The sequence below is a fragment of the Diorhabda sublineata genome, chromosome 1 (assembly GCF_026230105.1).
Source record: "Diorhabda sublineata isolate icDioSubl1.1 chromosome 1, icDioSubl1.1, whole genome shotgun sequence".
Taxonomy (NCBI): Eukaryota; Metazoa; Arthropoda; class Insecta; order Coleoptera; family Chrysomelidae; genus Diorhabda; species Diorhabda sublineata.
This window is the reverse complement of record NC_079474.1, coordinates 33350418-33365129: the sequence shown is the minus strand read 5'-3', so window position 1 is coordinate 33365129 and position 14712 is coordinate 33350418. Positions and strand designations below refer to the sequence as shown.

General features: G+C 31.4%; 1 protein-coding gene across 5 annotated transcripts in view; it reads right to left on the bottom strand.

Annotated features, from left to right (window-relative positions):
• Positions 1 to 14712, bottom strand: part of LOC130451449 (uncharacterized) — a 43089-nt gene that overhangs the window by 4921 nt on the left and 23456 nt on the right. For all 5 annotated transcript variants that reach the window (XM_056790476.1, XM_056790483.1, XM_056790468.1 and 2 more), the window contains 4 exons: positions 7773 to 7945; positions 6307 to 6430; positions 4176 to 4737; positions 194 to 601 (listed from right to left, as the gene is read on the bottom strand). In XM_056790476.1, coding sequence (XP_056646454.1) covers positions 194 to 601; positions 4176 to 4737; positions 6307 to 6430; positions 7773 to 7945 — 1267 coding nt within the window. The remainder of the gene's footprint in view (positions 1 to 193; positions 602 to 4175; positions 4738 to 6306; positions 6431 to 7772; positions 7946 to 14712) is intronic.

The window sequence follows — 14712 nt, the reverse complement described above, 5'->3', positions numbered from 1 at the left end:
AAATTTAACAAAAAAGGTAATTTAAATGGTAAACCTTTATATTTAAATTTCAAGTACTTAAAATTGATATTAAGATATCAAACTTGGTGAGAATTATTTTTTCAATGTGTAGATGAATATTTCTTGATCTTTAGCACCCCAAATATAAATTTAATAAAAAATAAACAAAAATATTAATAATAGATACACTTACTTTTGTTTTTATTCGAATATCCACTATCAGAACTCTGGATACTGTCCTTAGAATCCTGCCGATATATCATATTCCGATTACTATCTAACCCATCGTGTTTTTTCTTTCTCAATTCCAATTCCTCGGGATTGTTTATATAGAAATTCAACAGAGCATCGAATAATTTAGTAGCTTCCGCACTTTGGGTTACCAAGTCTTTAGTAACCGCATTATCCGTCGCAAATATTATAGTTGGGCCCCAACAAACTGCCAAATTATATGTATCCATTTTGTTTTGATCCTTATATTCGACTACTTTTATTAAATGTTTGATTAGTGCTAATAGAGTTTCAGAATTCGCTTCCGGTATGTGAGTTAAAATTGTTCTGATATTATCTCGGTCTTTTTTACCGTAATTCATACCATTTTCTGGAATTTAATAGAATTATTTACTACACTATAAACTACACCAACAGTATCATTAGTTTCTGAATATTATGTCATTTAATACGATTGGTGAAAATAACACTAAACCGCCCCCAATGACGATGCCGCGTTTTGCCTGGGATATTCACGTGAACATCATTGTTTTTGTTTACTATTTTTCTTCAATAGACTTTAGATGTGATTCTCGGGGGTAGCGGATTACGATCCCAAGGAATGATTTATAACAGCGAAAAGCAAATTCTGGTAGATGAAGATGACGTAGTGCTCATTACCAGAACAAAACAGGAACTACAAGAAATGTTTTTATATGGCCTACGTGTCAACGACCAAATATATAGAAATGTATGACGACGAAATTGAAAAAGTCGACAAGAGATTGGCAAAAGGCAATAAAATAGTTGGAGCTCTATCAAGGATACCTAAAGAGTAGCGAAGCTAAGAGTAATTATACAACTTACGGTATTATATGTTGGTGAGTGTTGAGTCATGAATAAGTAAAAGGAAATGCATGGAAGATTTTGGAGGGATACGAGTGGAACAAGATGAAAGACTGCGTTGGTTGGAGCATATAACTAGAATGGGAGAAAACAGTAGAGAGACTAATATGCCTTTCCAGTTATTACTTTCAGCCAGTACAAGTACAGGAATTGTAACCATCTGAATGATGTCAGATTTTTCCGGTAATAGATGTATATAAGCAAATTTTCCAAATGGAAATTTTGGTCGAGTTTCTAATTGGTACTAAAAGTATACTAGTCATTTTTATTTCCTTGAAGTTGACCAATACGAGTGACTGTTGAGGACTATATATATAGTACTGTAGCTACTTGGAAAAGTTGTACCAATATGATATAGTTGGAAAGTTTCAAAAAGGTTCATCAGATACTTCATCTATTCAAACTCGTATGCAGATTGTTTCTGGATGTATGTATGGATCTAGGGTCTCGTATAAACTGCGACCCAAAGGATCTACTGTGACCTCCTTTTTGCTGCGATACTGGAGAACCCAGTGTTTATAGATGATCCATTAATCCCACTCCTTTTAAAAAAGTCCAGAATGTAGGATAACTTCAATTGCTAGAGATCTACGTCTTCTATTTCAACCGCTCCCAAATGTAGTGTTCTGGAGTTTCCTAGTGAGAAGTTTCGTTTTCTGTGCAACAGAATCTGCGTCTAGCGTCTTCAGGTGTTTATTGAGGCGACAGTGTCTCGATAGGACTCCTATTAGTATCCGTGGATTGATACATTCACCAGATCTTTTCTGGTTATAGTTTCCCTGAAGAGTCTTTGCCTGTCTCAGCCCTTGTAGGTTGTCCCAGTACTTGGTTTTGATCTCAAATACCTTCTCCATTTCCACTGTTTGTCTGTCGCCGCTTTAGCGAGCTTATCAGCTGTTTCAGAGCTTAAAGCTTCAATTACTGCTCGACTATCGAACAGGATGATGATCTGCTGTTTTGGTAGTTCCCATCTAGATTGAACTGAACACGATTTTTAATCTGCATAAATTTCTGCTTGAAAAATGCTTGGTGCGCTGCCCAGGCTTTCAGAGTCTTTTTGAAGGTAATTTATTTTTGGATTTTTTTGTTGTTTTTGTTTTTCCAAACAAATCCAAACGACTGTTTCTCTCACTCACGCCTTTTTTTTATTAGGACCATTTAAATGTTTTAATCGAATGAGCTATAAATTTTCAACATATTAATGAAAGGAAATATTAAATTTAGATGATAGCAGTCGCTTTATTAGGAGATGGAACACAATGTTTAGTATTGTTGAAGAATTGGATTATGACTGTCGTATGAATTTCAATTATATACTTTGTTGTAAACAAGCGCGGGTCAATATACCACATCCTCAATGGAAATATTACTAGTAGGTTAATATTTATTTTATTACGTCGGTATTTATTGAAATAAATTCAAGGACACCATCTTTCAATCGACAAGAAAAGATTTGATTTTAGAAGAATCACGGCCTTTTGTGAAACCAACTGATATATGGAGTTCGAATTTGGCTCCATTAGATTTATGTGTAATAATTAGAACGAGATTATACAAGAAAACATCAAAAAAGTTTCAAATATCGTGATGGAAATCATGAAACTATAATATAAAAGTGTTTTCATCATTTTACATGAACATTTGGGGATGAAAATCCTTCTTTACGTACAAGAATCAAAATGGTATTTGTCTGAATAGACTGAACTCAACGAAAGATTATAACCTCGGTATTTTGGTTAACGTTGACTATCACTGTATATTATTCGACGAATTAATAAAGGAAATCTCAAAGACTATCATATGAGTCCCTCAGAATGAGATAAAAAACAGTAAATTTGAATTGAAAGGCCAGATTTGTTGTAGTTTTGTCCATGTCAGTGTTCAAAACTCGACACCTGTATTAGTTCAAGTTTTGTGGTCTAACAGGACGGTTGTTTAGTTCAAAATGACAGTGGCGCGAGTCAGAGTTCGAATGAATCCCTGAGAATGTGGCAAAAGTCTGTAAATTTGGAATTTAAGGCCATATTTGTTGTAGTTTTGTCCAACAGCACCGACATAGACAAGTATCGAATGTAGTCGAGGCAATTATGTCTATTATTTAATCAATGTTATTTGAAACCAGTTTTCAACGCTTTTTCAACCTCCGTTCGCTCCGTGCAGACGCTACGCGGGCATACGCTATAGTGAAGCTCTCGCACTACAATCCCCACCATTATTGACATTCATGCGTCAGTTGGCGTTGTGCTACAACCACGTAAACATCGCCATTATTGATGCTCCCGCCAAGTGAGATTCGTTTTCTACTGGCTGAAGGCCATGGTGTTGCAAAAAGTTTAAAAAATGTGCATTATGAAGGGGGTCAAGGACGAAAATCTTTCGTTTCAGATGATCTTGTTGAACGGGATGACAGAATGGCTAAAGTGAACCGCAGATTCACCATTACTGCTTTGTCTACGGAATTTCCAAAAGTTTCAAGATGCAAACAAAAAATTCCCGTTTTATTCGAATAAAAATTTAAATGGGAAATCAAAAATCACGATGCGGCACCTCTAAATATTAATATTAAGACCTCAAAGTTCACCAGAATTTTTATTTCGTCATGTTAAACGATATTATTGTAGTTGATCGACAAAAAGTTAGGTTAGGTTTCCCTTTCTACCGTAATTTCAAAATTATTTAATTGAAAAACGAAAAAAAAAAGTTAGTGAAAATGTTATTTTTCGATTTTCTATCAATTTGATAAAAAATTTTATATAAAAACAGTTTCAATTATATTTGATTGTTTTTTTTTTCAAATTGTTCGTTTTTGCATGTTTCTTACGAAAAAAAAAACGATATTCTTCGAAAACAACTTTTAATTTTAGTTTTCAGAGACAAATAAGGGAATTTATGGTATTTTTGGATTTTTTATGGGTCAAAAAATTGTTGAAAAAAAATTTTTTTTTCGTCATGTTGAACGATATTTTTGTTAATTGGTCCACCCTACTACAGGTAACTATTGGAATAAGTACTGCAATAATAAATTTCGTTGAAAACAAATAGAAATAAAATATACTTACTAGTAAAACCTAGTAAATTGTCGCAAGTCTTGCAGGATAGTAACGGCTCCTTCAACTCCCTGAAGAACAATTTTAAACTTCCAGTTAGAACATCGGGATCTTTGGAATAATTATCCAAAATATCCAGATTACCTTTATCGACTTCCAAACGTATTTTTTGAATGGTAGCTAGATTCCCCGAGGTTCTGTACAAACCCAAACTGGTTATATTATCTGGTCTCTCGATTAGTTCCATGGTTTTCAAAATGAATTTAGGTACTTCTTGTTTTACACCGTATATGTTTCTCAGTGTATTACCAAATATCGGTTCGTTTTGATATATACCTTTTTTTTCTAAAACTTCTCGACTCGATCGTTTTCCCAACAATCGGAGAAGAGTTTTGGTTATTGTTGATTTTTCATTGTCGGTGTAAGAACTGACTTTATCACTTTCTGTAAATAATTTGGCATCTTTGGAGGAATCGAAAACGAGAATGTACGGTTGGTTATTTATATCTCTCAATTCGACTTCTTTTTTATTTATTAATTTTATTGTCCTAAGAATCACACCATATTTCAATACCTATAATTTTAAAAATCTAATAGTACATAACCTAGAAATTACATAGTTAAAAATTCATTTCACGTTATTTATTTTTTGAAATTTCGGTAAAAGTATTATAAGCCACCCCACGACGATTTTACACGGAAACATTTACTTCCGGAGATACCGGAAGTGCCTATTATCTCATAAAGACTAACAGACATCGAACCACGGATAACTCTATTGATTTTTCGTGAAAATAATGCATTTGCATACTATTTCAGCAGAAATTCTTCTGCGCATGCGTCAATTATCATGATTTTTTACACACAAATAGATCTTGATGAGATCCATCGAACAAATTTATCCGTGGTTCGATGTCTGTTAGCCTTTATGAGATAATAGGCACTTCCGGATCTCCGGAAACTTGTAACTATTTTCATTGTTATTAAATATGAAATCCAAAATTGCATTTTCAAAAATATGGTGAATACAATAAAAAATATTTTTCTTTTCCGACACAACGTCAAAATACGATGTCTAAAATGAAAATGAAATTATGTATAACGCAAAATTCCTCCCTCAATCAGTAGTTTTATGCATAAAATCAGTTTTGTATGCAACAATAACTATACTGAGTGTCCAAAATAAGGGTCAAACTGTATATAGATATGAAGTTTACGTCAAAATGACTAAAATGGAAACATACACATCCTTGAATCAAAATCTTCCCCTATATATGATAATTGGGTGTAAATACCGGTTGCTATACAACTAAAATTATACAGAGTGTACCAAATAAGAGCCAAAGTACATATTAATATAAAATTTACGTCAAAATGGAAACAATGGAAAAAAATGAGCATTTAGCTTCAAAATGTTCTTCTATCCATGATAATTTGAGACGAAATTAGGTTTCTATACAACAAAAATATTACAGAATGTCCCAAATAAGACACAAACTGAATATTGATGGGAATTATACGTTAAACTGAGACAAATGAAAACAAATTGACGTTTCATCATCAAAATTTTCCTCTATTCACGAGAATTGAGCATGAAAACAGGTTTGTATACAACAAAAATTATACAGAGTGTCCCAAATAAGTCACAAACTGAATATTGATGTGAATTATATGTCAAAATGGATACAAATATACGTTTTAGCATCAAAATTTTCTTCAATTCGCGATAATTGGACATAGAAACAGGTGTGTACACAACAAATATTATAAACAGTGTCCCACATAATAGTCAAACTGAATATTGATGGGAATTATACGTTAAACTGAGAAAAATGAAAACAAATTGACGTTTCAGCATCAAAATTTTCCTCTATTCACGAGAATTGAGCATGAAAACAGGTTTGTATACAACAAAAATTATACAGAGTGTCCCAAATAAGACTCAAACTGAATATTCATGAGAATTATATGTCAAAAAGAAAAATTTGTGATTATATTTTCAAGAAACATAGACACATGAAATTTTATCATTTATATAGAAGTTTATTCATGCCTCTCAAATGTCATCTTTAAAAATTTTAAATTTATTATATTATAAATTCAATAAGATATTTGTTTATTTCTAAATATCGAAAATACTTACCTCTTCATTTTTAATAATAGAATTTTTTGTATATTGGATGCAGTCGTTCTTATTCAATTTAAAAACTTTATTATCGGCAATAAAATGAATCTTCACACAGCCTTTCACATCAAAATCCGGATTTCTATAACAATAATATCGATTCACATCTTTATTTTCGATATATTTCACAATATTAGAAATTTTTTTCTCACATCCGGATCATACGCGACTAAAACTATTTACCATTTATCTTCCCAAAGAATAACAACGCCCTCTATGGTCACATTTACTTTATATATTTAAAGCTCAGTTTACACGCAACGATAACATGTAACGACTCATTACAACGAACGTATCGGTACGATTTGACTTAAGCCGCTCAAGTATAATTTCTGTACTGAACTTATTGATCGTAAAATTCGTTTTCCGTACGATTTGCTCTCGGTATGCAAGATTAGTCGAAGCTCTACATCCTCCGACTGCGTAGCTACGGAATATTCAACATTTTTTCACATTTTTTGTATAAAATACTGTCTCCAGAGTCGGTGCTAGAGATTGAATCATTAAAAGTTAACAATTGCACAAAATCTGGGGTAAGTGCGTTTAGTATTCATAAACCGAGTTTGCAGTACCTCAATCTCCTCCATTTTTTTAACAATAAACGACTTGTGAAGACCACAATAGTACTTAAAAGTAGAAAAGAAAGGTAAGAGGACGATTAGTAAGACTAACTGAAGATCTGAAGCTCATTACATCAGGGCAATACTTCCCCTAGCATCTACAACGTGGGGATGTACTACCAAGGATCATCGTAAAAACTTCAAACGTAGCCAAACATCAATCTAAAGCAAGCAATGATTGTCCCTTGATTCACCTACCGAAAATTTGACCGACAGAAGTTTTCAAAAAGACCTACTTCAACATCCAGATGGGGGACCAAGAAAACAGCCGGATCATGACCAGCAGTGACATATTTTGCCTTTTCAAGAAGCTGCAGAAAGCACAATATCAAAGAGAACACTAAAAAAGAAGAAGAAGAAGAAACAGAGTCAGTAGATAGCCGAACGGTTCCAATAAAGCCATTGAAATAGAATGATAGCGAGCATCAAAGAAGTTTGAGATCGCATCCGATGAGATTGAGGGGTGGATTTACTTCTATCGTTTTTAAGGGATGCAATTTGGTGCGTGTGGGTTCGAGTATGGATGAACAATGGACAGAAAATGTGAATAAATTCTATTTAATGTACACATTAAATTAGAATAATCGTTACGATTTATCGCATCGTGTAAAACCGGCTTTAGAATTTGAAAAAACAGTAGCGAAATAGTAGAGATAACAATAAAAGTTAGTTTTTGGGATAAATAAAGGATGTATCCAGAATATAGAAACAAATATCTAAATAACAATGTAAATAAGTATATTTATAATGGTTACATATCATTTATTTTTTTATCGAAAGTAGTAAAATAAAATTTGAGTTTACCTGTAAACTCTCCTAGGATCACAACCTATAGTTAAGGATTGTCTAGTACCGTCTATTCGGTGTGGCCTAAGTTGAACTCCTTCGCTAAACAAATGGTCATCGGTCTTCGGAAACGGCCCCACGCTACGCGATAACGGCTCATCTTTATTTGATTGAAGGGTTCTCAAAACTTCCTGCAAACGATATAACAACACAATCAAACTTTCCTTCCTTACAAATATCGTTGAATGGAAGGTACAGGGCAGAACAAAAAATTGGAATTTCAATAAAGAGTGAAGGAATCTATGTCCCATATTATCAGAAAAGTTGTCTAGAATTAGACCAACGATTTCTGACTTATTTTCATGGTACTTTACGAATGGTAACGAGGTTATTGACATCATACGCACATTAAAAAATTAAAAATACATACAAAAATCTCAGAATCCGTTCTTAAAGAAACATTTACCTTATTAATATCAAGGTGGTTCAAATATAAACCGGAATTTTTGAATAAAGGCGCGAAAAATTTCGCGTAATGAAAGTCCGGTTACACTGGATGTTAAAATGGTCGATTACGAAGCGTAATCTCGCTTCTTAGTGTACTTATAGCCATGAGCGAGAAGTTTGTAAACTAAATCAAGTTAAAACAAGTTTTATTTTAAAAATATTGAAAGATAACATTCTACTATTAAAATTCATTTTATACTGCTGCATTTTTTTAACACACTTTTTTGTATATTATTCCAAGACGTTTGAGTGAAGTGAGATTAAATTTTCCAAGATTCCGATCCAGTTCATTCCACAATAATTCCGTTGGATTTAGATCCGTAGATTGTGGAGGCCTTTTCATTATTTCTAGCTCACCACTATCTTCTTTATATTTTAAATAGTTGAGACAAGTTTCAGTTTCTTAGTAATAAATTTTCGTTATACACGTTTTTTACGATTTTGGCGCAGTTACTGGCAAAATTTCATTTAAATTTTATAAAAATATGAATTGGAAGCTTTTATTCTCTATTGTATACACAGGGTGTTTGAAAAAAGGTGATACCGTCTCTAGGATGGATAGAAAACTGAAAAATATTTGGGATTTGCTCAGTAATAAATTTTCGTTATACATTTTTTACGATTTTGGCGCAATTACTGGCAACATTGCATTGAAAATTTATAAGAATATGTTTTGGAAGTTGATACATAAAATGAATTCGTTTTTATGTCTGAGTCACATAGAGGACGCTAGTTACACGGTTCGTACCAAGTAGTACTTTTCCAATATTAGATTTATTAAGTAAAATTTTACTATTGATAAAACTCGATACTGTGTACAGTTTTCGTAATATTTTGATTTGAAAATTATTAAATAGAGATTTAATTTGAAGAAGATGTGAATGAGACCACGAATTTGAATATTCATTTTCCTGTAATAGATCAAACAAAATGGATGTGCTTTATAATTTATTTGTAAACTATCACGTTGGTTGGTATAAATCTTGTTTTTAAACCTATTGCTTTGATAAATGAAATGGAGTAACTGTCAAATTGTTAGAATAAGATATTTTATTAAGATGAACGTCGATTTCACGGCAACCAAATTTCAATTTATGACATGTCTCACGCGGTATTTCATGACGTACCATGATTTAGCAAATACTCATCATGAAAATATGATTAAGCTGTTAAATTGAACTTTGTTAGTGAAATAATTATAAAAAAAATTGTTTTAATATAGTATAAGTTTATAATATCGCTAAATAACAATGCCAACTTATATTTTATGATCCTAATTTCGAATCTAATAGAAAAGAAACGGTTATCTGTAAAACCACAAAGAGCCGTAAACCAAAACAGGTTTTATCATTGTAATTACGCGTCAATTCATTCCAATGTTTGGTTTGGGTCATTGTCTTGCTGAAACAAATACCCACGGCCAGTTAGGCTGATCCCAGAAGAGTTAGCATGCGTTTTTAATGTGTAATGGTAACCATTTCTGTTCAGGGTTCCTGTAATTTTGTAGACATCCCCTACTCCAACATATGAGAAAATAATCCAATTTTTGTTAACAAATAGAAAAAAAATTAAATACTTTCACTTGTAGGGGATGTTCGAGATGACGATTTTATTTTGTTTTTTACAAACATGGGGTCGGGAAGAAAACACGATCGTACACACTTCGTAAACTAATGTAGCATTATCATTATAGATCAAGTTAACCTGTTAATGTAACATATTTCAATTAAAATGTAAACAAAAAACTTTCCATCGGTAGTATATATCGTATTTCAAGAGGTATAAACAAAATTATTGTTGGGGGTTTAAATACTTTTTAAATAAACTTAAAACGAAATAAGGATTTAGAAGTTAACGGCTATTAGATATTATCAATCTCCTGTCACTTGTCATCGACCGCACTTCGTTATATGTGAGGTATGAAAATTCGTATCATAATCTATTAGGTAGGCAACACGCCATACTTTACATTAAAATATGAAAAACGTTGATCTAATTACAGATTGTAATTAGGATAATGAGGATCTTGAAAAAAAAAACTAGTCCTTTTGATGCGAAGAAGAGATTTACAAAAATATTGCATACGATGAATATTGATTGACGTTTCGCCATTGCATTAAAGTTGTCACAAATCAAAAATATTCTTTTCTGTTTGACGAATAAATTAGTTTGAATGACATTGGGTTGATTATTATGTTTTTAGAATCCCAAACTATTGATGTCAATTCACGTCAATTTGAGCAATTCAAACAATATAAATTGTGAAATATATTAATGCGCATGCGTTGAAAGATTCTCATTGAAACTTCAGTGATTTCGGAAGCTTAGTTTCTGCTCGAGAATCGTATAATTCAGTGGTCGTAAGGATTTTTCTGAAATTGTGATAAATAACCGCATTTTTAAGAAAAAGGAATTGCTTTTCCATTAGGACATGGCTAAATCTCTCGAATTGGTTGATCATCCACCATATTCACCAGAAAAGGCTTTTTCCTGTTTTCTAACCTTAAAATTTCCCTTGCAGGGGAGATATTTTCATCAGATGAATACGTTAACGCATACGTAAACGTATATTTTAAGGAGAAATTATCATTTGAAAGGTTTCAAAAGTTTTGACCATCGCCGAACTAAATATGTAGACTTATTAGGTAGGAAACTTTTCGGACCAACCTCGTACCATGTTTATTTCGTTATGGAATGTTATACAGCTTTCGCTTTATTTAAAATTAATTAAATTTAAAGTTAAATATTTAAAACGATTAGATATTTTCAAGTATTCCTATTTTGATTAGCATTCATTAAAACCAATAGATAAAATCACAATGTTTTAATTTACATTCTCCTCTTGCAATATATACTTTCTAATTTAATTGTTTATACGCCTCGGAACTCTTTGGAAATCGGTTTTCTTTTCAAACAGTACGTAATTAAACGATAACGACTAGATCATATTAAAACATTTTTATAAACAACTCGTTGGTAACCTAGTTTTATTCCAAGTAATAAAACAATTAGGTATGTAGAATTTACAATCAATTAACGATATTCAATATGGCGTAATCATAAAAATAGAATATAACCCCACATTAAAAACCACGTAAATTTGATGAGGATATCATCTCAAATAAAGAAAGAAATCCACAGATGTCTTTGCGCGAAGCAAATTTTAAAATCATTCCCAGTATTTTGTGATCTCCCGTTCGGTTTCACTGTACAGTGTTGCCTATTTATAACTATATCCCAAAACGAAGTTAATAATACTGAATATGTATTCAGTTCATGAACGAGATTGTTGTGAGATTGTGGCAATAAAACACAAAAGTGTAGACACTATCGGTAAAAAGTTTTTTCGAATCGATGTTCTTGAGAACAAAAATAAATGTGACGTTTTTTGTTATTTAATCGGTGTTTATGATTGTAGTTTAGTCCCAGTTAGCTCAGTAAGACGCAAGAACGTGTTGTGATTTATACTTTTTGAATCGGGACCAAGAATCTAGGGACCTTGAGAGAATCTGGCCTTTTTTGGAAGGGTGGCAGATGAAACTTCTTTTAAGACTAGGTTTAATAAAGTATGGGAGAGAGTTTTATGGAGAGATAAGTCAAAAGTTGACTGTAAAACACGGCGGAAGCTCGGTGATGGTTTGGGGATGTTTTAAAGGAAACCTGGTAAAAATTGGGGTTGGAAAGGAAGAGAAGTGGCCTGACCAGCACCCGACTGAGTTGTTGCCGAGGGCATATTGTACAGGAAAGTCAGAAAGCAGTATTCTACTTCCACATCTTCGGAATACATATCCAACGGATGACTGTCACATTCGCCATGCGATGTCTTCCATAAATTTTTCCAATCTTGATCCAATGGATAAGTGTAATGTTTTTAAGGAGATTGATTAATTTAACAGTTTTTTTGTAATTTTTAATACCCTTGGTAATATATTTTGAATATAGATATAATAAATCGTTAGTTAACGATAAATTTAGAAGTCGTTTAAATAAAAAGAATAGGGCAATTAGGAATGAAATCTAGTGCTTCTATTTGTATCATTTTATGAATCTGATCTATGTATTTGATCCCATAATTTATTTATAGATTCAATGCTAAACATTTATTACACCAATAATGTTTTATTTATATCTGTATATTTTCCGATGTAATTTATTTTTCGAGTTAATTGGATTCGTTACAGACATAGTTCAAATATGTAAAAAAAAATTCGCTCATTAAAATTATATTTTTTTTATATTATCATCTAATTAACGTATAAATGTGGTAAATTTTCTCATAGGAGCTACAGATTAATTTAAGGTTGAGGAAAATGTAGAAAATAGGAGATTTATCAAAATTTTTCTTTTGGGAATGTTTGAAAAACTTACAGGAAGTTTTTAATTTTCATGAACGCTTTTCTTTTAACGTATTAGAGAAAATAGACTGGCACAGGACTCAATAAGATTGATTTATGAGTTTGTGGTTTGTAGTATGCAGTATAGACAAAACAAAGAAAATTTTCTTTCAAAATTAGTATAAATGAGAAAGATAGAGTATGGAATTGAAAACGTAATTTCAGTAGATCAGTTCTAAAATAACAGCGATAATAAATTGAGACCATCAAAAATTAACTCGCATCAAGTTACTATAAAAAAAATGATCGCGGACAGGACTCAAATCGCTGGCACGCACTTTAGTCTCTGATCGCGCAGTTTAAAGTCCGATAACTTTAATACTAAAGGTCGAAAACAAAATTGGAAGTGGTCAAAATGTTCGTATTAATTAGCACTTTAAGCTACTATAAGGTGCACCTAGTATTTTTTTAATTTAATATACCCTTAAAACACTTATAAACAAATTACGTTGTTTCTTTCCACGAAAATTTGTACATTCAATCTTCTGTAACTTTTAACAGATAGTATTTAAAAGGTCTACCACATCTCTTTTTGAAGCTTGAGCTTTAACGTTTCAAATGAGCTACTTTAAATCTTTCTACGTCATTTAGGAACTAAGTTATTACCGATAAAGTGAGAAAAAACGTTTATTTAGCATTATAATAAAGATAACTTTTTAAATATCGATTTTTTGCAAAAAACTGTCCATACCTTTTTGTAGATCTTTTTAAAACGAATATTTTTTATTTGAAACTTTTTTTCATATTTACTCTTTGTTTATGAGTATAAGCAATTAAATTGTTTAAAACAAATTAATTGATCTGATTTATATTTTAATCCTCAATATGGTTTTATGTGTATTCAAAGTATAAAAATATTTTCAATAATAATGCATCGTTTCTAATTCAAAATAATATTAATTTTTTTCAAGGAATATCTATTACCAATAATCCCTGACGTAGATTTAAACGTGGCAATACCGCAAATAGTTGAATTTATTTTTCGGTAGTTAGTGTTATTTTTTTATTATTGAAATTAATGTGTCCCGCCATCAGAGGCCATTGACCCAGTAACAGTGTAAATATTAGAGAGTAGAGCGAGTTATTGGAGATGATTAAATTGTTAGATTGTATGTTAAAAAAAAAATGATACTGAAAAACCTTTTTTTTTTATAGAAATCTTACCTCTTCAACAGTGTTTTTGTTATACAAAATTCCAATTAGTTCTCAAAACGAATACATAATAACGTCTGAAGTAGATTACATATGACAACATTGTAAATCGTCAATTTTACTTCTCGATACCGGGTGTATATTTTTTTTATTAATTAATGTCTCCAAACATTCTAGGTCATTCATACGTTTACAGTATTAATAATTAATAATAAACGAGACAATTAACAAGTTTTTATGAAGAAATAACAAAAAATTCTAATCCTTAACAGTGTCGTTTTATTTAAACGAGGTGTGGCTATTACATAAATAACGAGACTAGTGACATAAAATTTTGATATTCTGTATATTTATTTATTATCATCTTCAAATCTTTCAATATACACCATGTGAATCTTTATACAGAAAATTTTTTTCTGTCAATTTACAACTTCAATAGACGCAAATCTTGTTTCTTTAAATGCTATTTTTTGCGAGATTCTCATTGTTTCTCACGATTTTAGGCACATTTTTTACATGTAAAAATTTTCACGTAAAATTTCTATAGATTCAGTAATAGTCCAGTCAATGGCGATAAAAAAAATGTAAACTGAGTATTTAACCAATACAGCACCGATTTGTATGAAAATGTAGATTTAGATTCTACTTATTACTCTCTATTCAAAAATATACCCTATGCCGAGGGTTGCTTTTTCTTTTTTAGGGGTAAAAACAACCCATATTAAAAAAAAATTAGATTGGAGCATGTAATCAACTGAAATCATATTTATATCAGTTTAATGAATGTCAATTGACAATTTTTAATATAATTTAAAATTTATTAACCACTTTAGACCGTTAACAACCACCCCTTATGACAGATATCACTAAAAAATTATAATTAAAGTGTTATTAAGCAGTTATTT